The sequence below is a fragment of the Molossus molossus genome, unplaced genomic scaffold, assembly GCF_014108415.1.
Source record: "Molossus molossus isolate mMolMol1 unplaced genomic scaffold, mMolMol1.p scaffold_m16_p_14, whole genome shotgun sequence".
In the NCBI taxonomy this organism is placed as follows: Eukaryota; Metazoa; Chordata; class Mammalia; order Chiroptera; family Molossidae; genus Molossus; species Molossus molossus.
In genome coordinates, this window is record NW_023425349.1 from 31,720,321 (window position 1) to 31,748,261 (window position 27,941).

The 27,941-nt window shown below is 47.1% G+C and overlaps 1 protein-coding gene across 1 annotated transcript in view; it reads right to left on the minus strand.

Moving 5' to 3' along the window:
• Positions 1 to 27,410, minus strand: part of LOC118630068 (stimulated by retinoic acid gene 6 protein-like) — a 33,029-nt gene extending 5,619 nt beyond the window's left edge. Inside the window, exons 1-11 of the mRNA XM_036261768.1 lie at positions 27,391 to 27,410; positions 18,555 to 18,630; positions 16,723 to 16,823; positions 13,944 to 14,074; positions 13,075 to 13,195; positions 11,496 to 11,541; positions 10,576 to 10,704; positions 8,345 to 8,415; positions 6,512 to 6,623; positions 3,030 to 3,183; positions 2,331 to 2,406 (exon numbers count right to left, since the gene is read on the minus strand). Coding sequence (XP_036117661.1) covers positions 2,331 to 2,406; positions 3,030 to 3,183; positions 6,512 to 6,623; positions 8,345 to 8,415; positions 10,576 to 10,704; positions 11,496 to 11,541; positions 13,075 to 13,195; positions 13,944 to 14,074; positions 16,723 to 16,823; positions 18,555 to 18,630; positions 27,391 to 27,410 — 1,037 coding nt within the window. The remainder of the gene's footprint in view (positions 1 to 2,330; positions 2,407 to 3,029; positions 3,184 to 6,511; positions 6,624 to 8,344; positions 8,416 to 10,575; positions 10,705 to 11,495; positions 11,542 to 13,074; positions 13,196 to 13,943; positions 14,075 to 16,722; positions 16,824 to 18,554; positions 18,631 to 27,390) is intronic.
• Between the last annotated feature and the right edge of the window lie 531 nt (positions 27,411 to 27,941).

The window sequence follows — 27,941 nt, forward strand, 5'->3', positions numbered from 1 at the left end:
GAGGGGGAGGGCGGGCCGCTTAGCCCCTGCTGTCGACCAGAGCTCACGGGATGGTTCTGATTAATCTTAACACTCTTGAATTTAATATATTTTGTAAAAATAATATCTAGTTATCTAGTCTTAATGATGACTAAATGTGATATTTGAGACTGCATTTTTCGTTTTCTTCATTTTTCTGTTTTATATTTTTCCTACAGTGACTATAAATTATCTCCCACCTTATGACAACATAAAGGGAAATGAAAAAAGGGACCATGACCCCTCACAACCCCAGCACCCTAAGAAATCACTGCGTGCTTTTCCCACGTGCTAGTCTTGGCCCAGACCTTTGCGTAAAGATGAGGTTGGCTTAGTCAAGCTCAAGGTCCGAATTCACATCTGGGCCCTGCTTTTTCTTAACATTCTATCTCCAGCATTTCCCAGGTTGTTGTGTAATTTCATGACCAATAAATGGGGAAGACTTGGTATGAAGTAAAGAGTATAAACATCTCATTAATAGTTTGTATATTTATGACATGTGGAAGTGATGGTATTTGGGTTATGTTAGGGTAAATATATCATTAAATTATTTTCACCTCCCTTTTTACTTTTTCAATAGTGTCTACTAGAAAATTAAAAATTGCATCTGTGGCCCTGGCCCATTTGGCTCAGTGGTTCAAGCATCAGCCCACGGACCAAAGGGTTGCAAGTTCAATCCACAGCCCCAGTTGGAGTCAGGTGGGAGGCAACCAATCAATATGTTTCTCTCATATAGATCTCTCTCTCTCTCTCTCTCTCTCTCGCTCTCGCTCTCGCTCTCTCTCTTTCTCCCTTCCTTCCTCCTACTGTCTCTAAAAATCAATGAAAAAATATCCTCAGGTGAGAATTAACAACAACAAAAAAATTATACCTGTGGCTTCTGCTGTGTTTTTTGGCGGCACTGGAGCACAGTGTCACCCAGGAACACACACACACACACACACACACACACACAGATGTGTTAGCACAGAGCATCTCTGGAAGGAGGCTCAGAAAATGAATTAACAATGCTTAGCTCAGGGCAACAGACTGAGGTCTGAATGGAAGACTTACTTTACACTAAATGTTTTTTGTAACATTTTTTGTTTTAAATAGTGTGTATGTAAGTTGGAATAATTCTGAGAAAAATACACACACTAACACGGTACGCGTGCTTCCCAGGTTGAAGGTGCTTTCTCACCCACTATTTCCTCTGCCCCGTCGCTCGTGGTGACAGGTATGGGAGGGAGGAGCCCGCCTGGGCAGGAATGAGGCCTCCCCAGTACAGGTGACTTCTCTTCCCTGTGCTCTCGGTTGCCCTTTGCCCATGTCCATGCAGCCTGCTCTGCACAGTGGTTGTCCCTGGTTGTGGCCAAATGCTCCAGTGAAAGTTTTCCAGGCACATAAAGACTAATCAAGAAAGGAACAGATATCTCCCTTCATCAGACCGGGCAGGATACAACATCGGTGTCCAGTCCACCCACCGGGTCCAGGGAGAAAAGGTGAAGAGAGGGAGCAAGGCAGGGTGGAGGTAAAGAACTGGGGGCCTCTTCGTGCCAGGAGAGTTTTTCTCTTGGATGCCACTGGCAAGAGACCCACCCTGCGGGCAGCCAGATGGTAAGGATGCAAAGGCAGGATGTTTGGGGCCTGGTGGAGGATTGGCCCTAAGCTTCTGGGGATCAGTGAGGATGAGTTAGAGACTGAGACAGAAAGGAGACAGAGAGAGGCAGAGACAAGCAGAGAGCCTGAGAGAGATGGGAGCTGTAGACACCTAAAATCCAACAGCCATCTGCAAGCAAAAGCAAACGCTTGCTAGGTGCTGCAGACCATCCCCTCCTGCCACACTGACTGCTGTTCTTGAGATTGAGGCCCCTGGTCCCCTTGACCCAATACCCTCTGATGTCCCCTTGATCCACACTCATCTTCTGATAGCCCAGTGTGATGAGTCCTGGAGAGCGGGGCAGGTCTGACACCCAGGGGAGATGCTACAGTGTATAGGAAATGTCAAGGTCTGGGGTCAGAAGACATGATCAGCTGTTAATTGTTTGGGTAAACTATTTTGTTGAGTCTCAGCTTTCTCAGCTACAAACATGGAGATGAAAGTACCCCTCAGGGTCATGGTGCAAACTGAAAGATTGTAGCACAATCTAGATTATAGTAGAAGCTCAAGTCAACAGTTCTTATTTGTTTGTTTACTAACCATAGATGTGACTGTCCCTGGACCTTGCGTACACTCCTGCTTCCACTCTGGGCACTGTTTGGGAATTCCTAGAAAATTGTGTCACATGCTTTCCTGGCTGAAGACACACCAGTGACTCCCTGAGCCCTCTTACCTGTAACAAGCCAACACGTGGAATAGATAACTCACACACGTGAGGGAGGCAGGCAAGATGGTAGCCACCCAGACTCCTGAAACAGAAAGGGTGACAGGAGAGACCTCTGAAGATGAACCCGGAACAGTATTTTCAAAATGCAGAAACTCACATCAGAAAGGTAAGGGCAAAATATACTATATTGCTTTAACACATTTCTTGTGTAAATACACTTTTGTTCATATATTTGTTTCATTTTTAGCCACACACAACCTTGAAATACTTTATTTCCTGCATAATTCTCTCCTTTGGTATTAATATTTTTTTTTTGCTTTCAAATATGTTTTTATTGATTTTCTTTTTTTAGAAAGTGAGGAAGTGAGAGAGAGAGAGAAACCTAGATGTGAGAGAAAAACATCTATCGGCTGCCTCCTGCACGCCCCCTACTGGGGATCAAGCCTGAAACCCAGGCATGTGCCCTGACCAGGAATCGAACCAGGACCTCTCAGTCCATGGGACAACGCTCAGTCTACCGAACCACACCAACCGGGTGGTATTAATATTTTCAATCCCGTAAATAATGTGAAGACAAAATTATGGTGTATATACATTGTAGGTAGCTTCCATCCTTGTAAAACTCCGCTGAACTTCTAATGGCCACTTTTGGAGGGTGGTGACCACCTCCAGTTAAACAGCAACCATTTGGAAGGATGATTTTACCTTTGGAGACATTTATCAGCTCTTTCACCCGCAGGATGACTGGGGTCAGGGGCCCGGTCTTGTTCACGGAGGCAATGTAGCTCTCCAACTCGCCTTTGAACACATCCAGCTCTTCTCTCACATACATGAACACGCAGAACTCAATGTCAATGAACTGGGGATACAGAGCAAACATTACAAGGTCTCACCGGATTCCAGCTTTTGCCCAGGATGTGAATAACATATGGGTCTCTCTTTGGTTTTGAGGTAAAAACTCTCTGAAGTTCAACACTCATCTGAAATAGACTCTAGATGCTGGCTATACTGAGATGAATAGGATTGTGGCTTTTTTTTTGTAGATGGGAGACACCCCAAACTCTGGTCTTCACCCTCATCACGGAATACAAGATGAGGTCCCACAAGGGCTCAAGGAATTCTTCAAACATTAAATTAGAGTGAGATGAATGCCTAATGTTGAATAAGAGGTGACCTTGGGGATAATTCCAGTTGTATCTCTCACTGCTCCCCTTCTTGCATCTTAAGTGATAACTAAAGTGAAGAAGGTACTGTTTCCTGTACATATTATGCTTGCTCATCTGTATCATCCTGTCATCATGCCATCATGCCCCACCATCATGCCCCTACCATCATGCCATCATGCCCCCATCATCATGCCATCATGCCCCATCATCATACCATCATGCCCCCATCATCATGCTACCGTGATCCCCAGCATCATGCTATTACTTCTAGAGTTCTTGCTGCCATTTTACTTCACCAACTGAATCTTGTTTATCTCTGAATGTGGAGCGCAAATGCTATCATCTTCAGGCAGCTTCTGAATCTAGAATAATTCATTAAACTTCCAGAGCACGTCCACTTTTCTTTTTCTCACTTTAGATGGCAAGTACTTCATACCATATCTTATTTCCTTCTCTTAAACCATGGGCTTCTCCCAGGCCAAGACTCTGCTAAATCAGCTGTCTGCTCTTCTAGGTCCTAGCAAAGGGCTTTGCATACAGTAGATAACCAATAAAGACTTAAGAAACACAATAACTCCAAGTGAGTTATTCACTGTCGCAGAGAACTCTAGTTGTCCATTGAAATCTATTCTCCTCTTCTTTGGGCAGAAAGCTGGACTACATTTCCCAGATTCCCTTGAGTTAGATGTGGCCACATGACAATGTTCTTGCCAATGGAAAAGGAGTGTGTTCCTTCCACAAGGGCCTTTGCAAATCTCCCACGTGCATTTCTCCATGCGCTTTCCCCTTCTACTGACTGGATGTAGATGGTGAGGTTCTTGGGGATGATGAGGCACAGGATAGAAGGATCTGGGTTACAGTATAACACACAGAGGACTGCTGCCTCCCAAACCTGAACACCCACCCACTCAACATTGTTACATGGGTAAAATTAGATATAGTGTGAAGTCACTAAAATGTAGAGGTTTATGTGGTACTTCAGCATAACCTAACTAATACAGTCACTGAAAATGTAACCATAGGATATGTATACAGGTATCATTTAAAATGAGCAGAAGACAATTTGGCCTTGCCATTTTTAACCCTGCTTTTGACCCAGACAATTTACCTTGGATAACTTTGACCACATGAAATGTTTTTATTCTGTACTTAATAAAAAATAAAAAAAATTGAATATTGAAGTCTAGATTATGACATTTAAAATGTTTTTTTTGAGAAAGCAAACTTAAATAAGAGCAAAATGAAACAAGACATTTTAATTTTTGACTCTTTTTAAATATAGTACAGCAAGTCTATCCACTTTTATTTTTGATTCACTGAAATTATTTGTCAAGATCAATTATTTTATATTTAAATAGCATGATTTTTATTTGGCTAAGGACTGAACATAGCCATTTTCCTTAGCTCTGCTGAAATAAACGTTTCCTAGAACTCACCAGTGAACCCATCTGGGCCTGGTGCTTTCTGTTTTAAAGATCATTACTCATTGATTCAACCTCTTTAATAGCTTTAAGCCTATTCAGATTGTCTACTTCTTCTTGTGTGAGTTGTGGCAGATTCTATCTATCAAGGAATTAGTCAGTTTCACCTAGGTTATCAGATTTGGGTGCACAGAGTCGTTCATACTATTCCTTTATTATTCCTTTAATGCTCATGGAGCCTGACCAGTGTGGTTCAGTGATTGAGCATCGACCCATGACCCAAGAAGTTGCCAGTTTGATTCCTGGTCAGGGCACATGCTCAGGTTGTGGGCCTAGTCCCCAGTGAGGGGCATGCAGGAGGCGGCCAATTGTTGTTCTCTCTCATTGATGTTTCTATCTCTTTCTCCCTCTCCCCTTCTCTCTCTCTTAAATAAATAAAAAGATTTTTTTTCAAAATTCTCATGGAATATGTAATGATGTTCCCTCTTTCATTTCTGACATGAGTCATTTGTGTCCTCCCTTCTTTTTTCTTAGTTTGGCTAGAGGTTTATTGATTTTATTGTTTCAAAGATCCAGCTTTCGGTTTCACTGATCTTCTTTATTAATTTCCTGTTTTCAACTTCACACGTTTCTGCTCTAATTTTTATTATATCTACCCCCCTGCTTACTTTGTATTAATTTGCTCCTCTTTCTTAGTTTCCTAAGGTAGGAGATTAGAGATTGATGTAAATCTTTCTTCATTTCTAATATATTCATTTGATGCTATAAATTTCCCTTTAAGCACTGCTTTTGCTGCCTCCCACAAATTTTGATAAGTGTGTTTTCGTTTTCACTTAGTTCATTCCATTTTTATTTAGTTTAATTTTAATTTCCCTTGAGATTTTTTCTTGGACCCACAGTCACTCAGAAGTATGTTGCTTAATTTCCACTGTTTTGGGATTTTCCAGTTCTCTTTCACTTATTTCTAGTCTAATTTCATGATAGTCTGAAAGCAGACATTGTGTAATTTAAGACTATTCTTTTAAATTTGTTAAGGTATGTTTTATGGTCCAGAATTTGGTCTAACTTGTTGAATTTTCCATGTTGTCTTCAGAAAAATGTGTATTCCACTGTTGTTAAGTATTCAACGAATGTTCAAAATTCCAATTGACTGATGTCGATCACAGTTCAGATTTTCCTATCTCAGCACTAATTCTGGGGTTTCTGCTTCATTCCATTGTGATTCTCTATATCCACCTGTCTCTCTCTTCAATTTAGGGGCAATGATTTGCCCCATAACCTCACTTCTCTTATGAATCTAAAATGAGTTTTTTATTTTTTTTCAGTTTGTTTAGATTTTCATTTGTTGTTAGAATGGAATGGCATTTTGCAAGCTCTTTACATGTGGAATTGGCAACCAGAAGTCTCCATAAATAATTTTATAGTATTAGTAATATTCACCATTTAGGTAAAAGTGTCCTTGAAGTCAAAATTGTTAGGTCAAAGAATTGTACTTCTTTGACTTACAAACATTAAATTTTGAGCCAGTTTTTCAAGAACAACCCCTATCCTAGCCCCGCCCTATTTTTAAACAGAAAAAGATTCGCCCAGATCTACTTACAAGGTACAGGCAGATGAAAGCCAATGTAGTGGTTCCGATCATTCTGCTTGGGAACTGAAAGCAAGGGTCCCACTCGTATATCCTGGTTTGGAACCAAGACTTTTTTTTCTCTCTGTTAATTAGTAAACACCAAGAAAAGACAGGTTGTGATTGGTAAACAAATGCCTGATTCTTCTGAAAATAACCTCATTGCCTCCTCTTCATCTTAGATTTTAGTGAAGAAAAAGAACACTGATAGATTATACAGTTTTCATTATCTCCTTATTCTTAAGAACAGATACTCAGTTTTGTTTAGTGCTGCAATTCACTAAACTGAAAGGCTAGTTTCTGACCTCTCTTATAATTAAGAGTGTCCAAACATAAGTTCAGGGTGCCCTGGCCAGTTTGGTTCAGTGGTTAGAGCATTGGCCCACGGACCAGAGAGTCCCGGGTTTGGTTCCCACTAAGGGCATGTACCTCGGTTGCAGTTTGTCCCCAGCCTTGGTTGGGGTCGTGTGGGTGGCGACCAGTCGATGTGTCTCTCTCACCTCGATGTTTCCCTCTCCCCTCCCCCCTGCTCTGTCTGAAGATAAATGCAAAAATGTCCTCAGGTGAGGATAAAAATAAAATAAAAAAGTAATCACTTTACTCCAACCTCCACCCCTAACCACAGTAACTAGTTCTGGAATGGTATTTGGTCCAACTTGATCTAATGAAACACATTCATGGGACTCTGGTTTGAATTACTAGATAGATAAAAAAGTAAGTACAGGGCAATTAGATGTGACCAGAGGGGTGGTGTGGACTTTGGGGAAAGTGCTTAGATAGAATCAACACAGCTGGAAGGAACCCACTGCCCTTCCTTCTTCTCTCCTGCCTGCCCTCTGAAATGCTGACATATTGGCTGATCCACACCGGAGCCCCGGAATCCACCTTGGACCACGGACAGCCTTCATGATGGAAACCACTAAAATACTGAACACAGATGATTGGTCAGCTGCCACAGTGAGCAGTCCGGGGTCAGTATGGACTGCAGTCTCCAGAATTCTTTTACATGAGAAATAAATCTCTCTCATTTGTACCATTATTCTTTTGTGTTGTTTGCTACGTGTAGCCAAGTGTAGCTCTAACACAAGTACCAACTTTGCCACTGTGTGACCTTGAATTAGACATGTCCCTTCTCTGGGCATATTCTCGTGTACACAGTGGCAGAGACAGGGGTAGGGTGACCACTATGATCACTGAAGATCATGTGCTTTTTCCTGGCAAGAGCTACGTCCTCTTTTATTGGTGATAGCATATGAGTTTTCCTCTGAGAATCTCCTTCTAGCCAGCAGGTGCAGCTGAACCACTTCCTGGTTCCACCGGTCTTAGCAATCACTTTACTCCAACCTCCACCCCTAGCCACAGTAACTAGTTCTGGAATGGTATTTGGTCCAACTTGATCTAATGAAACACATTCATGGGACTCTGGTTTGAATTACTAGATAGGAAAGTTTCTCTTTCCTGTGAGCTCAAACAGGGAGGATATAAGCTTAGAGATTCTTGGGTCTACCATGGGGAGGAAGCCCATCTAACCAGAAGGCTAACCCAAATAAAAGCAGAGCTAAGAGGGGAGGAGGGAAAGAGACCTAGTTCTGATGACAGCAATAAAGCCCCTGGATCCACCTAGGTTTGAAAATGACGACCACTAGACTTTTAAATTATGTAAGGCCATAAATTTCCCATTCCTCATCAATCCAGTTTGAGTTGAATTTCTGGAGAGTCCTTCCAGTTATCTTAGGGTCTCATTCCATCGGGGCTCATCAGTGTCGGTGCAGACACCAGTGGAGACTGCATCAAACTGCGGCTTACTGCAGCGGGGGCTTCCTCAGGAGCTGTTTGACATGCTCTGCCTGGTGCACTTCCAGGAAAGGCTTTTCTTCCTGTGAGAAGGGAGAGAGTATGCTTTGGCTCACACAGTCCCGTGAGGGTTTTGGTCTCTGATGGGTTATTACCACAGAGGGCAGGGATTTGAGTAAAACTGGCTCTTTTGGATTCAGCCACTACCAGACACCTGCCATTTAATGAAGAGAAGAGCAGGGTCCAGGGTCCTGTCTACCAAACACTTGCTTTCATGAAACGCCACAGGTCTGGCCTCCCTGACTTTTACTTACTGATTGCACCAGCCATTGTTCTGTGAAATCTTTTTTCTATTTGAGATTTGGTGATGTCCCACCATAGTTCAAAACATGGCTTCGGAAATGAAGCACCCCAAATCCCAGTGTTTTTACTTCTTATGAATAGGAGGAGCTCCTTTTGTTTACTTCTTATTTTGCTGTATTAAAAAAAAAAAAACTTTGATAGTATGCTTTAAACTATTTTCTGCAAGTGCAGTGAGCTTCCTACAGTCATCTACTCGGCTACACACACTGAATATGTACATTTTACATGCTATGAGGTGGATCCTATATACTGCAGATGTTAGGTAGAGTACAAAAGATCTGCTTAGAATCCTGACTGGCGAGTGATGTCAACAAGGCCACGCTGATACACCAATTTTGACAAATACCCACAGATGAGACTAACTTTGTGGGAGCCCAAGAGTGTACCTGGGAGGTTCCAGAACCCCAGTCAAGCAAAAACTCTGAGAATAGATGCATTGAAGAGGATAAGAAGAACAATTTCACTTTATAATGACACCCATCCTCCAAAGTGGAACAGCTCAGTGCATGGAGACCCCCTTGGCCTGCAAAGTCTCCCATGAGGGACAGTGAGGGTAAAGGTGTACAGTTTTTCTATGCAAGTAAATTGTTATCAACTTAAAATAGACTGTTATAACAATAAGATGTTTTATGTAAGCCTCATAGTAATCACAAAGAAAAAATGTTTTATACAAACAAAAAGATAAAGAAAAAGGAATCAAAGCATACCATTGCAAAAATACATCACATCACAAAGAAAGCAAGAAAGGAAGAATTACAAAACAGTCAGAAAATGAACAAAAAGGCAATTTTAAGTCCTTACATATCCATTTCTTTAAATGTAAATGGATTAAATTCTCCAATCAAAAGACATAGAGTTGCTGAATGGATTTTAAAACACTCATACAAGTAAGGCTACCTATAGAGTAGTCTTTAGTTTTATGGATACACATGGGCTGAGAGTAAAGGGATTTGGAAAATATATTCCATACAAATGGTAACCAAAATATAGCAGGGGTGGCTCATATTTATATGAGATGAAATGGACTTTAAGTCAAAAACTGTCATGAGACAGAAAGAAAAAAATCATTATGTAATGATAAAGGGGTCTATTCCTTAAGAGACTATAACAATTGTAAATATATATGCACCCAACATCAGACCACCTAAATATATAAAGTAATTATTAACAAAACTGAAGGGATAAATATACAGCAACACAATAATAGTAGGGAACTACAACACCACACTTTACAATACTATAAATCAAATAGACCAAATAAACATATACAGAATATTCCATCCAACAGCAGCAGAATATATATTCTTCTTAAGAGTACAGGGATCATTCTCTGGGAGAGATCACAAAACAAGTCTTAAATTTAAGTACCAAGTATCTTTTCTGACCACAATGGCATAAAGCTAGATACCAATAACAGGAAGAAAACTGGAAAACTCACAAATATGTGGAAGTTAATACACTTCTGAACAACCAATGCATCAAAGAAAAAAATCAAAAGGGAAATAAAATATATCTTAAAACAAATGAAAATGGAAATACAACAGACCAAAATATGGAATGCAGCAAAAGCAGTTCTGAGAAATTTATAGCAGTAAATGTCTAAATTAACAAAAAAGAAAGCTCTCGAATAAGCAACCTAAATTTATACCTCAAGGAATGAGACAAAGAACAATGGTTAAGAAAGTCAACAACCAAACTGTCTGGGTTCCTGTTCTGGCTCTGTTGCAGGTTAGGGACGTGACCTTGGGCAATACAACTCACCTCTCTGGGTCCAAGTCACCTACTACAGAATGGGAGGAGTGATAATAGTATCTACTACACGAACTGTTGTGAGGACCAACCCTGTCAGGACACGTACAGTGCTTACACTCAGTACTCACCATCTGGAGCTCCCAGCCCAGGTGCACCCTCAGAGACTTGACAAACATGTGTAGGAATCGGCCCAGCAGGAAGGACAGGCACAGCAGTGAGGGCCAGTAGAACATGACGGTCTCGTATCTCCCCAAAAACTGAAACAGAAGCAGACCACTGGATCTAGATGGGTCAGGGCCAGGAGCTGTGGATGGGAAACTGCCTGCCCCAGGTGCTCCCACCAAGGCCCACTCTCTCAGAGCTTGGACCCCTGCTTCCCCACCCCCATATCTTTGGAGTAAGCAGTGGATTTGGAGTCCAGCAATCTTGGATGTGAGTTCAGGACCCCATTTTATTTTATACAATTGGTTTTCATGGCTTTTTTCTGATTAGGTATTAAATGCTTCTTTCGGAAAACACACAAGAGAAAGGGATAGGAGAGAGGAGGGAGGGAGAGACATCTTGCTCCTTTTTCTGGGGCGTAGGGCTAAACAAATGAACCCGTTTGTATCAGTTCTGAGAAGAACAATGCGTGGAAAAGCTGGAAGGAGTTCATCTAGTCCAAGTCTCCCACCAACACAGAAACTAGAGCCACATGAAGGAGTGGAAAGAAATGAGCTCTGGAATCAGCCAGAACCTGCAACTTCTTAAGAGTTACTTACATCCTTGGGCCTCAATTTCCATACCTATAAAAAAGGTTTGCCAAGAGCTTCCCCACCTTGAGGGGCTGCTGTGAGCATTCACCTAGAGAACATCTGTCTGTGATTAGCACCTTGGTGAACATAAGATACTATACAATGGAAGAAGCATCATGAACAGCTCCAACTCCCTTTTGTACCCAGGAGGAAGCTGAGACCCACAGAGTGGCATAGGCCTGTCCAAGGCCACACAGCGAGTTGGCCACGGTGAAAGGAATGAATACCCTAAACATAGCTCAGTGGGGACTCACCGGCCCATGGGGACACTGTGTGATGTGAAGAATGGTGACGGCAAACCTGCAGGAGAGAAGCAGGGCTTGGGGTACTCCCAGCACAGCCCCTATGACAAGAGCCAGGATCCCACCAGCCTGGAGTTGCCTCCTTGAGAGGCTGGTTCCCAGGCCTCCATGTATACCCCACCCAGATCAGGCGCCCCGCTTGCGCCTAAGTGCCTGCAACAAAATTATTTTAATGTCCTCAATTCAGACACAATCTCAGAATCCATAGAGGCAAAGCAGGAAGACCCTGAGTGATCTCATCCTCCCCCCCTCGTCACTCAGGTGGGGAGGCTGATGCCCAGAGATCGGAAGAGATTTGTCCAGAGTCACACCAGAGCCAGGACCAAGACCCAGATCTCCTGACTCGGGGCTGAGGCTCTGTCTGCCTGGACATGGCCTTGTCTGGTACCCCCATCCGGGGAATAAGCCTCAAGGCTTTCCCCCTGCTGAACACACATTCCTGGTCATGTTCAGGCTCGGGTCATACTTCCATGGTGTCCAAGTGGCTGCGTGATTCCTGCCACCCAGCCCTCTCCTGGTCAGAAAGTCTGTCAGAGGCTAGGACATTACTCCACATCTAACACGAATACCCTCTCTATTAACTTTTTCAAACCAAGCCACTTACACACTTGGGAATTGCAGCCACTGGTGTGCTAGGTACGTGTCAGCCCCTGCATGGCTCACACACTGGGCCTGGAACCCCTTCCCAGACAATGCTGGGGGGAAGCAGGCCCCATAAAAGAGATGTGGGCAAGGATATGAACCTATCAGACTAGAGAGTGGACCTGTCCATGGGATTATCCAGGCAGCAAGAATTCCCGGGGCCAGGCCCATGCTGGTCTGTGCTGAGGGCACAGTGCTCAGCAAAACGCCCAGAGGCTGACAGTCACAAAGGATGAGCACCCATCTATCACTGGGCCAGGTGGGGGGAGATAACCCTCACGGGGAGAGCAACATATAGACAAAGCGGCCAGAACACGTGATCACGAGGGTTTGTCTTGTTTTCCAGTCTGTTCTCTGGCTCGTGTGGGGATAGCACACTTGCTGAATGAATAGGAGGAAGGATGAAGGAAGGCAGGAGTTCTGTATGAATTGTGCATGTGCCAGAGACTAGTCTGAAGGCGGGGAGAGGCAGGAGAGAGACGGAGACACATGCACTTCCTCCTGGCTCCAGGGAAGCCACACAGCGCTGGGAAGCAGCATCCACACGGGACTCAGGCTGTCAGCGGTGGGACCCCTGGCAGTTTACAGAAATGAATTTTTGTACATCTCTGACTACTGGGACTATTCAAAACATGAATGGCCTCTTGTGCAGCAGACAGAATGCTGGCCTGACCTTCTGAAGCCTCAAGTGCTGTCCCAAAGAGGGGCCACAGCGGGACCATGGACCAGTCATTCCGCGTGCCCTGGGCCTAAGTTCTGAGCGAAGGTGCCCTCCCAGGAGGGCTCTCAGGTCACCTCCAGCCCTTTGTCCAAAGTTCAGCAATGGCGAAAGGAATTGTGGGAGGGCAGGCGGGCAGGTGGGCAGGCGGGCAGGCAGAGTCTGTCTTACCAGATCAGAGAGTAGCTGAAGCCCAGGATGGAGCTGATGAGCTGGAACTCCGATGAGAGGCAGGCAAAGAAGGGGAAGTGAGACAGGCCGACTTCAATGCCTCCAACCAGAAGCACAAAGGCTGGGAGAGACAGGGTCAGAGATGCTGTGAGTGCCTTGTCTCATGGGCTCGGGGGAGCCCAGGGACGCCCTGGGGCTTTGTGCTGGCTGGCAGTCATGGACCTCAGGACTCAAGCCCCAGCTTAGCACAAGGAGGAATGCAGGAATGTCTTTCATTCATTCATGCAACAGACCCTTCCTGGTACCCCTTCCATGCCAGGCACTGGGTTAACTATTGAAATGAAGAAGACTTGCTCCCTACCCTTCAGTAGCTCCCAATATAATGGGTGGAAACAGACCACATAAATGAACAAACAAGAATCACTGAGAGAAATCTGGTTGAAAGTTGTCATACTAGGGATGGTGAATCTGTAGATTAAAGTTGCTACTTCAGGGAGAGCGTGAGGCACGGAGAATGAAGAGGCCCCGGACCAATGGCCAAAGAAGACCTGCTTTTTGAGGAAGTGTCTGAGAGACTGTTGATATCGGGAAGGCAGCCATGGCTATGACTCAGGAGAGATTGTTAAGGGCGGTTGGGTGGTGGTGAACCTTCTGAGCCTTTGTTCAACTGAGCCTAAAGAACCTCTGACTCTAAGTGGGAGGAAGCCCCCCGAGACAAGCTTTGGGACTCTGTGGGCTAGGCACTGATGTTTGAAGAACACCGAGTTCACAAGGCTTACCCCTCAACCCAGGGAACCCCTGCAGGGCTGTCTCTGACAGCAAGCATTTCCATGGTTAAATTCCTAGCAGCTATGAGGCAGCCCCGGTACCTTGGGCCCACTGCGGGACCTGCAGGGGCTGGTAGCCTTCTGAGAACAAGAACATGACCTTATTGGCTGTGGCCCCGAAGGCGATTCCATAGGACCATCGGTTACTAAAAGTGCCCAGGAAGTCCAGAGGTCTGTGAACGAGAGAAACACTTCATGAGGCCAGAAGGTGGCTCTGAGACATCCCACGTGTCATCTCCAAAGTACCAATCCCACCCTGAGGATGAATTGCTGGGGCGTGAACTGTTCATTTCAACTGACATCTTCCTAGGCCTCTGTGCCGATCCCGGGGCTAGGCATGGGTTCAGGGTACGGAAGTAAGAAAGACAAAATGCTTTCCCTTGAGGTGCTCCGAGTCTAGGAGGACATAAGCAAGGACACCAGTAGCCATGAAAACAAGCAAAATGGATGAGTTTAATCCGTGAGAGACACAGGTAGCGTGACTTCAGAGACCTGAACAAGGAGTACGTCCCAGACAGGCGTGGGAGAGCCTGCCCTGTACGAAGCCAAGGTCTATGAAAGTTCTTCTTTCCAATATCCCTGGGAAGCCCTGGGGATCACTGGCTGTGCTGGTTCCACGTGGTCACACCTTCCTGGCCACAGCTGATTGGACTATGGGTGACCTCCTGATTTTAGATGGGCCAAGAAGATGTCTGGTTTTATAGTTCAGATTTGTGGCCCTGAGGACATGAGCCAATGAGCTGTTAATATTCTGTTCTAGACAGTCATGCCGAGGTGGGATGAGAATCATGCTACAGGCAAGCTGAGGTTTTAGGGAAGCAGACAAACTGCCAGGTGGCAGAGAGGAAAATGGTAAAACCGTGCTGAGGGCGCCCCAGTGACACAAAGAGGCAGAGACAGAAGAAGTCTCCCAGAGATGCCATCTCGAGTTCCAGTCCCCAGGAGTCCCGCCTCTCAGTTCCTGTGGGATCTCTGTAACTGTATAAAAAATCCTCCTTTCCTTTGATGTAAATAAGCTTTCCTGGCTACCTATTTCCTCTGCTCAGTTGAGATCTGTCTACGTCAGAACAAGCGAGTGCATCTGGAAACAAGGGGAAAGGCTTTCCCAGCAGGGGCCGTTTGAAGCAGGCCTCAGTGACAGCTCAGGCTGGGGTTAGGAGCAACCTCACCTTCCTGAGCCATCTGCCTCTCTCCCGTCACCCTCAAGGATCAGCTCAAGGAGCACCTCTTCTTCAAAGCTCCCTGACCACCTACTCCCAGCCAGGCACCCCTAGCTGCTGCCTCGTCAGCATCCCCTCGGTACGAAGCTCATGTCCGTGTTTCCCGTAACCCCTTATGTTATCACTCGCTCTGTAAACCATAAACTCCTCTGGGGTGCGGACCTAGCACAGGACCTTGAAAAGAGTAGGTGCTCCCTACACGTTCATGGACACCCACTTTGCTCAACTGAGTTGGAGTCTGACGCTCACCTGTAGTCTTAGGTGCTCAGTAAGACTGTCTCCCTGTCTTTAAAGCAGAGATGGACCCCCCTGCGAGGCGGTATCCCAGTGACATCTGGACAGCACGTGAAGAGCTGCTTTATGAACTGGAGTGCCACACACCTGCGAGGGCTGGTCAATGAGTGAAGACAGGGAGCCCAAACTACGCGGGAAATCAGAGATTTTGATGGGAAAGTGGCCGTGGAGTAAGTAAACTGTACCACGATCGATTTCATTCAAAGCTGTTCAACACAGTCCATACAGAGCTCCTACTTCTTAAAAGAGTCCTGCACCAGGCCCTGCCTGCCGAATGTTCGGGGCAGTCTGAAGAGCATCTTTACCCACCAGCCTCAGTCTTCCTCTGTGCCCCAACCCATGTGGCTCAGACCTGGCACCCTGGGATGAGCTGACTCCTCCCGCAGGTGTGTCCAGAACGAGTCTGCCACCCTGTGCTGGCACCCAGGGCCCTTGGACACTGGGCTGGGTTTCTCTCACCCTGAAGCCCAGGACACCTGTAGCCTCCATCCTGACATCTTGGCCTCCTCTCCCTTCTCCAGAGGCCGAAGCTGAGGTCTCAGCATATCCACGTGCTTGAGCCTGCTTAGGTTATGACACTGGGGCAATCAGAGCAGATATCACCCAGACCGGGGTTAAATCTCTTGTCGCTCATTAGCTGTGTGGCCTTGGGGAAGTCATGTAACCTCTCTGAGCCTGTTTGCTCATCCACCACCTGAGGATGACAACTTTTACCATGACAGGCTGGCAAGAGGGCTCATCGAAGTAATGTAAGCAAAGCAAACAGTTCTGTACCTGGGTCATATTCAGTGTGTGATAAATAGTAACTGCTTTATTATAATTATTAGAAAGATTAGTACATGTTAATGATAATGATGAAATGAATGAACAATTGGATCTTAAGGGAAAATGTGGCGATGGGTGCAGAGACTCCGAATGGCAGAGCTAGAAAGGCCCTGGAAGCTCCCTGGTCCAGTGGGCTCTCCTGGTGGAAGACACATGGTGTCATCGCAAGAGGGCTCGCTGCCATCAGGGTCGGGGAACTCTCCCCCTCTGCTTCCTGATGTAGAAATAGTCTTGACTGTAGGAAGGCCTTTGCCACAGTGATCCGAGCCTCCTTGAGATGTTTTAAGCACATCCGGGCAGCCTTGGGTGCCGAGGGTGCAATGGCTTGGAAGCCAATTCTGAACTCTCAAAGCGTGGTTTGGGTCGGGGCAGGGAGGGGCAGCGGGGGGTGGGGGAGGTCACTGGGAGTGTCCTGGCCTGAAGGTGCCAGACCCAAGCCCCAGGTGCCCCGAGCTGCAGTGACCAGCCCTGGCTCAACTCACATGACAATTCCAAGGCGGTTCTCCAGGAGGAGAGAAGTGTCGTCTCTCTGTCTACAGTGCTCCCATCTTTGGAGAAAGGACAAGACCAAAATGATGCAAAGCTACAGGAGGGAAAGATGAAAGGGTCAGGGGGGTATCGGTCCTCAGCATGGCCTTGCTCTCCGCTCAGAAGGAGAGCCCGTGGGCGAGCAGAGCGCCCAGCAGGTGCTCAGACGCCAGAGGCACAGAGCGGGCCGTGCGCACCTGGAACATCCTGAATGTTCTGTAATAAGCTTTCCTTTGGATTGCCCTGAACAGATGTGAGTTCAAACCTAGTCTCTCCCACCTACTGGCTGGGAGGGAGACTAAACTTCTCTCTGTCTCAGTTTCCCCATCTGTAATAGGGGATAACGGCAAGGGATAAAATCCTTTTTTGTTTTTTTTTTCCTGTGGAATTTAGTCATTTTTCTCACATGAGACCCTTTTCTGCCCCCTGCCCCTTCACTAGAAACTTCTTGAGATTTGTCTACACCTGCTGACTCCATTTTTTAACCTCTCACTTGCTCTTCAACCCCCTATGCTGGCTTCTACCCCCATCACTCACTCCATGGAAACAGCTCTTGGCAAGTCACTTATTATCATCTTGTTGCTCCATCCGATGTAAACTTGAAGCGCAAATCTGGCTTGACCTTCACAGCATTCCTTGGTGTTGACCACCTCCTCTCTCTCTTAGAAACACTCTTCCCTAGCCATTCATACCTTTCTGGGTCTTCCCCATTACTGCGCTGGCTCCTTCGTTAGATCATTCTTTCTCCAACCGTGAGATGTGGAGTTCCTCCACGTCAGTCCACTCTTACTGCCCGGTCCTTTGTTCCTCAGCAGTCTCATCCATGCCCATGCTTTCGATGGCCACCAATATGCAGAACACTCACAAACTTGACCTTTAGCCCAAACCTCGTCCTTGAGCTCCATAACTGTCCATCCAGCTACATATCCAACTGGCACAGTTTTTTTGATGTGTTAAAAGCTTTTTGAAGTATGTCTTAAATGAAACTCATGATCTCCCTCCTCGCCCCTTTCCTTCATCCACCCAAACCTGGATCTCTTTTAATTTTCCTTAACTAGAAAATGGCAGATACCAAATGAACATCATCCTTAACATCTCCCTCTCTTAACTTCTCTATCCAACCCATGATCAAATCCTACTGTTTGTACTCCCACACGTCTTGAGCTAACCACCACCACCTAGGATGAGCTAAAACTGCCTCTCACCTGGACCCCTACAACCATCTCCTGACTGGTCTTCCTGCCTCCTCTCTTGCCTGCTTCTAACCTGATCCCAACACTGCAACAAGAGGATCATTTCAAAACAAATCTGATCACACCACCCTCATGCTGGAAACACTCCAACTACTTTCCACTGTACTCAGAATAAAGACAGAACTTTGCACAGAGCCCCACAGTGCTCCTCCTGGCCTGGCCCTGCCCACCTCCCTGGATAGCTCCACCTCAATTCATTCTGGCCACACCCCCTCTCAGTTTCTCACACTCTCCAACCTCCCCACCCCCCACAGCCTTTGCACATGCTCTTCCCTCTGTCTGAAATGCTCTCTATTGCATCTTCCAACGGAACTTAGCTCTGTCATTGCTTCCCCTAAAAGCCCATATTCCTCACTCGAGGGCCTTAAAAACCTTCTTCTGCCTGCGTTTTTAGTGCATAACGTAGGAGAGTAAGTCAAAGAAATTTAGCTGATGTCTCTCTGCTCACCTATTCAGGCCCCTTTGGGAGCCCTTGTGCAGGGGCAGCCCAGTTCCCATTCCCTCCCCTCCTCAGCCTCCCTGCCTTTACTCACTGACGGGATGAGGGAGTAATGGAGGAAGAGTTCCATGTCCACCGAGCCGGCACAGGTGCCATTTAGCTGCCTTGTCCTGGAAAATAGCCGAAAACCACATTCACATCATCAGTCATGGCTGCAGTCGTTGACCATCACTGTCAGGAGTTTGGCTTGTAGCCCACTAAGATCATCTGCTCTGTTTAAATTTTGCTTCCTCAGAGCCAGTCCTGCTCATGTGTGATGTACCTTCCCTATGTGGATTAATCTTCTGAGTTCTTTCTCCAGCCTGATTATCTATCCAACCGCCCTGCTAACTGGATCCTACTCCTTCCTTTCTTGAGGACACACAGGGACAGGTTCAGGTTCTGTGGGGCCCAAAGCTTATATAATTTGGACATCCTTTTCAAATAAAACTACAGAAATATCTTGCTTTTTTCATATTTTAAGGAAAACATATCACCATGTCAATACTTAACTGAGGGGTCTCCCACCCTCCCAGAGCCTTAATGGTCCTGTGCAACTCAGGTGCCCTGACACAAGTTTCAGTAACTTTGCAGTTGAACTTGGTTTTCCATAACCAGAGGTCGAGACGCATCAGCTCGCTCCTGATCCACGGCTGGTCCCTTGGGACGGGACAGCAGTTATCTGGACTCTAGAGCATGGACTTCATCCTCTGCAGGCGTCACAGTCTGCAGGATAGGGCTGTTGGGTCTCCCGTCTGAAACACGAGACAGCAGTCTGTGACCTCTCTTTAAAGGGACCGCCCTCCTGGGACTCTCACCACACTTGTTCTCACTGCTCTGACTCCCACTACATCGCCTGCACGTGCTCTCACACCTCCAGCCTTCGCTCACTCTGCCCGGACCCCAGCGGCACCCCCCTAGCCATCTCCTGTGCTTTCTTCCCTGGCCAGCTCCTACTTTTCCCGTGTAAGTCTCAGGAAGAGCACTCTGCTGGGGAGCCCATGAGCACGACACATCCCCCCCCAATTTTTTAAAACTGTGGTGCTCCCCAGTTTTGTTTCATGGGTCTGAAACATCCTAGAAGTGGAAGGGGGAGGGGGAGTTTAAGCTGTCAGCAATGTGATAGAACTATAAAATCAGACTCCGGCTTTCAGGAGGTCACCTGAGCACATACGTCAGTCTCCCTATCCCATACAAAACCATCAGATGTGATTTGTTAAAAAGAAAGAAATACAGCCATATTTGAAAGTAAGAAGGAAATCGATCAGGGACATAGTGACTACTAGATGACCCTGAACAACAGAGAGAGATTGGGGCCAGATCAAAGAGAAGAAGCATCAGCCAGTGTGGTGCACACTGTGGAACCACTTGAGAAGTGCCCTACACCCAGAGTGCAGGGGGCTGCAGCGGGACAGGCTGCTGACCACAGAATGACGAGTTCGGTTTCTCAGGTACCCAAGTGTCCTCCACCTCTGCAGACCAGCCCGGAGGTGGTGTTTCTATCTCCAGAGGCGGTATATATGGGTCACTCAGAGAGAGGCAGTTTCCAGATCATAGGTGGCAGCTAGGAGAGCCCAGAAGCTCCAGTTTCTAGAAGGCCAGCACCTGAGGTATCCCATCTAAGGGCCCCACCCCACTGCACTGAAAAGGAAAAACTCCATTATGAGGATGAGCACACAACCAAAAACCATCAAACATTTGAGGAAAGATTACACCACAGAAGGGAGCCAGAAATTCAACAGAGAGAGGAATTTACTGCTGAGAAAATAAAGTTAATACAGAATAGAGGAAATTCTCTGTAAGAGTAAATCTAGCCCTGGCCAGTTGCTCAGTGGTTAGAGCGTTGGTCCACGGACCAGGGAGACCTGGGTTCGGTTCTGCTAAGGGCATGTACCTTGGTTGCAGTTTGTCCCCGGCCCCAGTTGGGGTCGTGTGGGTGGCGACCAGTCAATGTGTCTCTCTCACATCGATGTTTCTCTCTCTCTCTTTCTCCGTCTCTCCCTCCTGCTCTATCTGAAGATAAATGCAAAAAAAAAAAAGAGTAAATCTAGGAAGAAGTAGAGGGTCGAAAAAGCAACAGCAAGCAAAGAAAGAAATCAGCAAAAGTCACTGTCAATACTGAGCACAGAATTTAAATATATATTTATATATAATAAATGTATCACGTAAATTCACATTTATATAAATTATATAATAAATAATATAAATATCTGTTTTAGATCCTCACCAAAGGATATTTTCCCATTTATCTTCAGATTGGGTGGGGGGGGGGGGGCGCAGGGAGAGAGAGAGAAACATTGATGTGAGAGAGACACATTGACTGGTTGCCTGCTGAATGAGCCCAACCAGGGCCAGAGACCAAACCACAACCAAGGTACATGCCCTTGACCAGAATCAAACTCAAGACTCTTTGGTCTGCAGGCCGACACTCTAACCGCTGAGCCAAACTGGCCAGGGCAATAATATAAACATTTAAATAGAAATAGAAATATTTATATTGTTTATAATATAAATAAATACATACATGTGAATTTATTATATAAATTTATATATCATATATACATATATATACATATATCTATATATACATATATATGAGTGTAAATGAGTTTCCTTTCCATTACTGATTAAATGAAGAAATTAAGTTCAGTCTGATCCCATTTTTGCTTAAAGCCATGTGAGTTATAAACACACTTGCTTAAAACTACGTAGGTTTTAAGCAAATATATATATATATATATATATATATATATACACACATATATATATGTATATATATATACAATTTTTAGAAGCACAAGTACTTGAAAGACCCTCTCTGAAACAAGTACTGGAGGAAATTTTTAATTAATAAGAAAACAAAACCAGATGGAGAAGAATTTAAAAACAATCGTGAACAGAGCAATTAGTAAAATATATTGTTAAATACCTAGATAAGTAATTATGGTGAAACAGAATGTGTGAAATGCCAGTTTGGAGGTGACCTACCAGAGGACACCCCGCACGGGAAGAGGGAGAGGTGGGCCCAATTGGGGGGGCAGAGGGAAGCAAGACAAGGACCAAGTCCTCGCCGTGTTCAGCAGGGTGACGCAGAAACCTGTTCTTTCTTTCTGGGCTTTGTAAGAAAAATGTAAGTCTAAATGTGGATGTGGAAATCCACAGTTAACCACCATAAGAATATAAACAGAATGTAAACTAGTATATTAAAAAGTGTAAAGAGTTGCTTCAACAAAATACGGAAGAGAAGAACGAAAGAAGGGTGGAAAGAGAAGCATCACAAGAATGAAACGCCCAACGAATAAGCCGGGAACAAAGGAATACACATACTCAGTACGATCTTAAAATTTCAAATATTAATAAGAGTAGAAATTAAGATGAAATGCTGTCTAAGCTATTAAATTGGGAATTATTGAAATTACTACCCAGCACGACTGAAGGTTAAGACAAGTTGGTATTCATTTACTGATTGTCAGAGTGTAAACTGAGGAATAATTTTACAATATATATACCAAGAACTTTAAAAATATATCAATTCCATTTCCAGGAATTCTACTTCTAAAAATATATAAGTTAAGGAAGTCAGAGAGGTATGTGAAGATATGTAATGCTAAGATTCTCTCTCTCAGTCTCTTCCTCATATGTGTATGTAACATTTTAAATGTAATATATGTTCATTGTAAAACATTCCAAATATTTACAAATGTATAAAGCAGTAAAGTCCTTTCTCCTTCCACGATTAGAACCTTCATAGTTTTAAGCAAGTGTGTTTATAACTCACGTGGCTTCAAGCAAAAATGGGATCAGACTGAACTTAATTTCTCCACTTAATCAGTAAAGGAAAGGAAACTCATTCAAAAAGGCAAAGGATTTCTCATGTCAGCATATACAGACCCACTGGACTTTTTCGGATGGGCGACCCTGCATACAGATCTGTTGCTGAGACTGTCTCCTGCTTGGCGGGCTGAGCCCAAGTTAGTCTGGTAGCAGCTGGGAACAGGCGAGCTCAGGGCAGGGGGTGGAGCCGTGCCCCTGGGCCACGCCCCTGCGCCAGCAGCCACTGTGGTGAGCAGATGAAACATGCTCTGGAGTCAGCCCGAGTTAGACAGCCACTGACACCACTTTCTTGGTCTCTGAGACCCACACCGCGCCCTGGTGGTCCAGGGTTGGAGGGCAGGTCTGTGGAAGGGTCGACAACACCTGCCAGGCAGCAGCAACCCAGCGCCCCCCAATGTAGAAGGTGCACTTTCCTGTGGTGATGGCTCAGACATGTGTTTACGATATGCTGGTAAGTGGACAGAAATGATAAAACAATATGATCCCAGGCTGTGAACAGTGGTGAAACTAGAGGCATTTTACTTTCTCCCTGAAAACAGCCTCAGTGACCAGTGAGCGTTGATCTTCTTTCCCCAGCCCTACCTGCTTTTGAATAGCTCTGACCAAAGAAAAGGGTTTTCCTTTTGTTGGGCTGAAACAGGACGCTCACTGGCTGTTTCTACCTCTTCAGACCCCTGACCCCGTTTGCTCCTCTGCCCCTGGAGTGTGTGGGGTCAGCCGTTCTCCAGGCTGAGTACCCCTCCCCAGCCTCGATCAAGCGCATAGACTGGGCAGCTGGCCTGGCCTCCAGCTAGGTGTGGGTTGTCAGGGGCTCCCCTACTCTGGTGCCCCTGACCACACAGTGGACTGAAGTCCTTCACCTGGTTAACCAGTGGCCGGAGCAGCGCCCACACCTGGTCCCGCGACCAGTCTCCCACTTCCACGCTGGCAGGGTGGCCCACGCACGGCACCCTTGCCCAGAATGGCCCCACTGCCCTCCCGAGCCGCCTCAGAGGAGTCTGAGGCCCTCGTGAAAAGAGGCCCAGCCAGGAAAACAGCTGAGTCCACGCAGCCTGCTGCTACACGCCGTGGTTCCTTAGGCTCAGGGCACTCGTGGGTCTCAGTTTAGTCACTTGCGAATTTAGAAGGCTGGACTGCTTGGGACTTAGCCCACTGCTTAGAAATATCTTGTTATAAGCCTGTGTCCCCCTGGACGGGGAGCTTCCTGGGGTATTCATCCCCACGCCCAGCTCCAGGCTCAACAGATGGCAATAATGTCCGGTACTCACTAGTGTTCCCTAAAAGGATGGGTGGAAAGCTAACATTTGTCAAGGGCCTACAGTGCATTGAGCTATCCTTTAAGGGTTATACCTCTATTAACTAAGTTCATCCTCACAGCAGCCCTGTGAGAGAGGTACTATTATCATCCCATTTCACAGCTGAGGGAACTAAGGGACCAAAAGATCAGGCTGACCCAGCTCGCGCGTGGGGGAGCCAGGACTTGAACTCTGGCAACGTGGGTGATCATATTAAGTCTTTCCTAACTGTCACATTCGATGACCCTTCAACATAATGTTCTGAGCTACGGCCAGGCAGTCTGAGCTCTCTTGGAACAAAAACACGAGACTCGCAGGGACTTGTGAGGATTTAAGAGTAAATTTGTGTGCCGGGTCTTTGGTGCATAGCATAGGAATTCCACAGGGAAAGTAAACTGCCTTTCCCCAGTGAAGCCAGGATGAAATGACAGGCTGTCTGGCGGAGGGGGACCCCGCAGGCTGGGGTGTCGACAGAACAAGGCTGCCGTGCGTTGACGATGGGGGGAGCTGGGTGACAGGAATACGGGTGTTCTTTACACGGGTCTCTCTTCCTTTGTATAAACGTGCATACTTTCACTGAAAACAAAGTTTACGGTTTCCTTAATAAAATAAAATTAAATCCATGACTATCATAAAACCCACCTAGGCCGCCTGCCACCCTGCTGCTGACGGTCTCTTTGGTTTTCTTCCCGGCTCCTCCCTCGCCCTCAGGCCTGCCTCTGACAGCTTGGAGACTCGTCTGCGTCTGTCTGTCTGCGCTCTCTCTAATTGCATGTTGGTTTGTCTCCATCTGTCACTTTCTGTGACTCTGAGAATCAGGGGAAAGACACACATATTCCCCGTTTTTATTCCATTTCCTTCCAGAGACTCTCTTTTCTCTGTGGGTCCAGATCTCTGTTTTCTTCTTTGCCTCGACCTCTCCCATTCATTTTGACCTTGCTGCGCAGCTAGGAAAGGTCAGCTCTGGGTCAGCACCCTCCTCTAGAAGGGGTATAGGGGTGTTTGCATGCCTGTGTGGATCCGCGGATCTGCCTGGAGGAAAGAGCCTAGGATTCAGAGGCAGAGACCTTGAGACCTTGGGTAAATCCTTTCTCCTCCTGAAGCCTTGGTGGCCTCGTCTGTAGGAAGGGTGTGATGCCACTACCCTGGATCGTTAGGGAACGGGCAGGGACAGTGCTTTGCTAACGGAGAAGCACCGTGCGTGCTGGCTCTCGGGCCTGCTTCCACCTTCCCTTCAACTACCTGCCACGCACACTACTTCACAAGGGGGAGCGAGGACTCCAAGCAGTAGCCTGGCCCCCAGAAGACCACGGGGCGCTCTCCTGAGATGGCACTGGCATTATCAAGAGACTCAGGAACTGCTGTACCACGGAGCTGGACACCCTGGGTGCCCTGGCTCCACTGGGGACTAGCTGGCTAGCCATCTCAGAGACAGACCAGCTCGGCCAGGTGGGGACAGGGCTCCGCCCTGGGCCACCGGATCTCCAGGCTACGTGGCAGGCACCGCGGGAAGAACAGGGCTTCGCCCTTTGCACAGCAGTCTCCTTGCCCAGGTCTCGCAGGAGCATGGAGGGAGGTTCAGAGAGAGGCTGCCCCTGGCCCGCAGCGGGGCTCACACAAAGGCACTAAGCTCTGAGGATCAGAGATGAGGTATTCGCTGCCTTGGTGTCTGGCCTGTCTTCATTCCATTCCCTCCCGGCCTCCCTGCTTCCTCCTCTGTGCCTACATCTCTGACTACTCCCCGGTGCCTTGACCTGCTCCTTCCCGCCGAGGTTACTCACAGCAAGGCATGGTCAGCCCCAGGTGAGCGCCTTCCTTCCAGGGTGCGCGTGGGTGCTTCCACACCCCCGAACAGTTCAGAGAGAGCTACGTGGGAAAAATGGTGATTGAAGAGGACAAAAGCCCACTTTTCTACTCCCTACCATGCTTCGTTGTCCAATAAAGCAACATTTGTTTTTATTTTATTTTCACTTAATAAGATAACAATAATTGCTATCATTTATTGAAGGCTTGCCACGTGTTGGGCATTGAACGGAGGTCTTTATAGTTATTATCTCAGTCTGTTCACAGTTTAGGCAGCACAGACTGTTCCCATTTCATGGATGAGAAAACGGAGGCTTAGAGAGAAGTAAAGTCACTCAGCTGGAGAGAAGCAGAGCTAGAATTGGAACCTTGTTGTATTTTCTACACAGGAAACATTCACACACAAACGTTTCATTAGGACATTGAAAAAGGTTCTATGTCCGTGGTCCTTTGAGAAGACAATGACCCCTACTCTTCACTGGTCAGACAAATCCAAACAATGAGCTCAGGCCCGAGTCCTGCCCTGGGAGAGGCCCCGACCAGCTGGCCCACGTCCAGGGGATGAGGGTGACGGAGAGGAGGCCCCGGGAGGGATGCACGGAGGCCTTGGGTGAATGGTGTCGACTTCAAATGAATGTCAGGGCCCCAGAGGCCACAACCGGCACCACAGGTGGGCCAAGTTCTTTGGGTCCAGCCCACACTTTTCTTCTGCGTCCGGACCATGAAGCCAATTGCCTGCCTCCTTCCGTCTCCTTTTGGCTGTCCCATGGCACTCCAGTCCAACATGTCCCACCTGAACACCCCCCAACCTGCCCTTCCTGTGGGGGTCCTCACTTCAGGAATAGCACCATCACCCACCTTTAGTCTAAGCCAAAGGCCCGGAGTCACCCTCAACTCCTTCCTCTCCAAGTCCTGCCCACATCAAGCCCAGTCAAACCTCACCAATCACCACCAAATTCAGACCCACCTCGATCCCAACAGCCCCCAGCTTAGCCCAGGCCAGTGTCCTCTTCACCTGGGCTTCACCGCAGCCTCCTGCCAGGTGTCCTACTTCCAGCATCGTCCCCCTCAATCCATTCTGCACCCTGGGACCGCCTTCCTAAAGTCCGCACCCACCACATCACTGCCCTGGTCCCGCTCAGCCCAAGGAGCCAGCTGGAGAGAGAGGAGGAAGAGACCGGTCCCCTCAGGCTTTCCAGTCCATGTCCCCACCCACCCAGCTGACTCCCTGCTCTGTCCACCTGCCCTCCAGCCAACCTCTGGTCTGTCCCAGGCACATGTCCTTGCCCACGCAGCTCTCAGGCTGCCTCCCTCTTGCCCTGTGCCTGGGACTCCAGGGATCTCCTTCTCCCAGTGACCGTCACGACGCCTGTCCGTGTCCTCACGACTCCTTTTCTCCCTTTGCCTTCCACAGCACCCCGACGGGCTAAACAGGTACACTGTAACCCCGAGAGCGCAGGCTCTGTTTCCTGTGGATTTGGAGCAGTCTTTTCGGTTTTGAGCTTGGACATTGAAATGTTTGAGGGAGAACTCTTCACCCCTGATATCTGGGCAGGACTTTACAGCTCTCAAAGTCTATTCACATTCCTGTTCTCATATGATCTCCACAGAACTGCGGGCCAGGGAGGACAGGGTCACTACTCCTGATTTACAGAGGAGAAAACGGAGGCCTTGAGATTTGCCAGAAATGGCACAGCCAGGATTCAAACCCGGGTCCTCTAACCCCGCGCCTGGGCTCTTCCCACTCCTCTCTGCGGGTCCAAACTGAAGACGAACGGAAATCTGCTCCCGCGCCCTGGAACCCTGCCCACGGTTCCTTCCTCCATGCCAGCCTGCCTTCAGAGGAGCTAAACCAGGCCTTTCTCCAGACTCTCCTGAGCCACAACACGGAGGAGACAGCGGCCAGAACACGCGCGGCCCAGCCTGACTGGTCGTCACCTTGTCTCGAAAAGAACTCACCTCTCATCCGAGGACGTCATCTTGGTGGGAAACACGGCCCGCAGCCCCGGTGAGCGATCTGCTTCTCTAGGTTATTCTCTGAGCTTCTCCAGCCTCTTGGTTATGATTGCTTCTGATCTGGTGCTCTGCCCAGGTCACTTCACAACATGCAAAAAACTCACGGCAAAGGCAAACATCCAGTTAAATATTTACCAGAGAAATCGAAGCAAGCGGGCGACCTTCTTCCTTGTTTCAGAACACTGCTGGCTCCTCTCCTGCTCGTCCTCCTCTCCTGCTCGTCCTCCTCTCCCACCCTGCAAGAGCAAGACCCTCCCTCCTACTTCCCCTCCTGGGCTCTGCCCCTTCTGGGCCCCTGCTATAAACACTGCCCCTGAGCTAGCGGAACTTTGCCCAGCTGCGGAGGCCCCTTAGCTAGCTGTAAAATTATTACCGACGGTCAAGTAGGATTGTGCCTCAAGGAATAAACAAGGAAACTGGAATCACCGGCTTCAGGAGTCTCCTTGGAAACAAGGCTGCCCATGTGCGGGGAGAAGGCGACAGACACAAGTTCA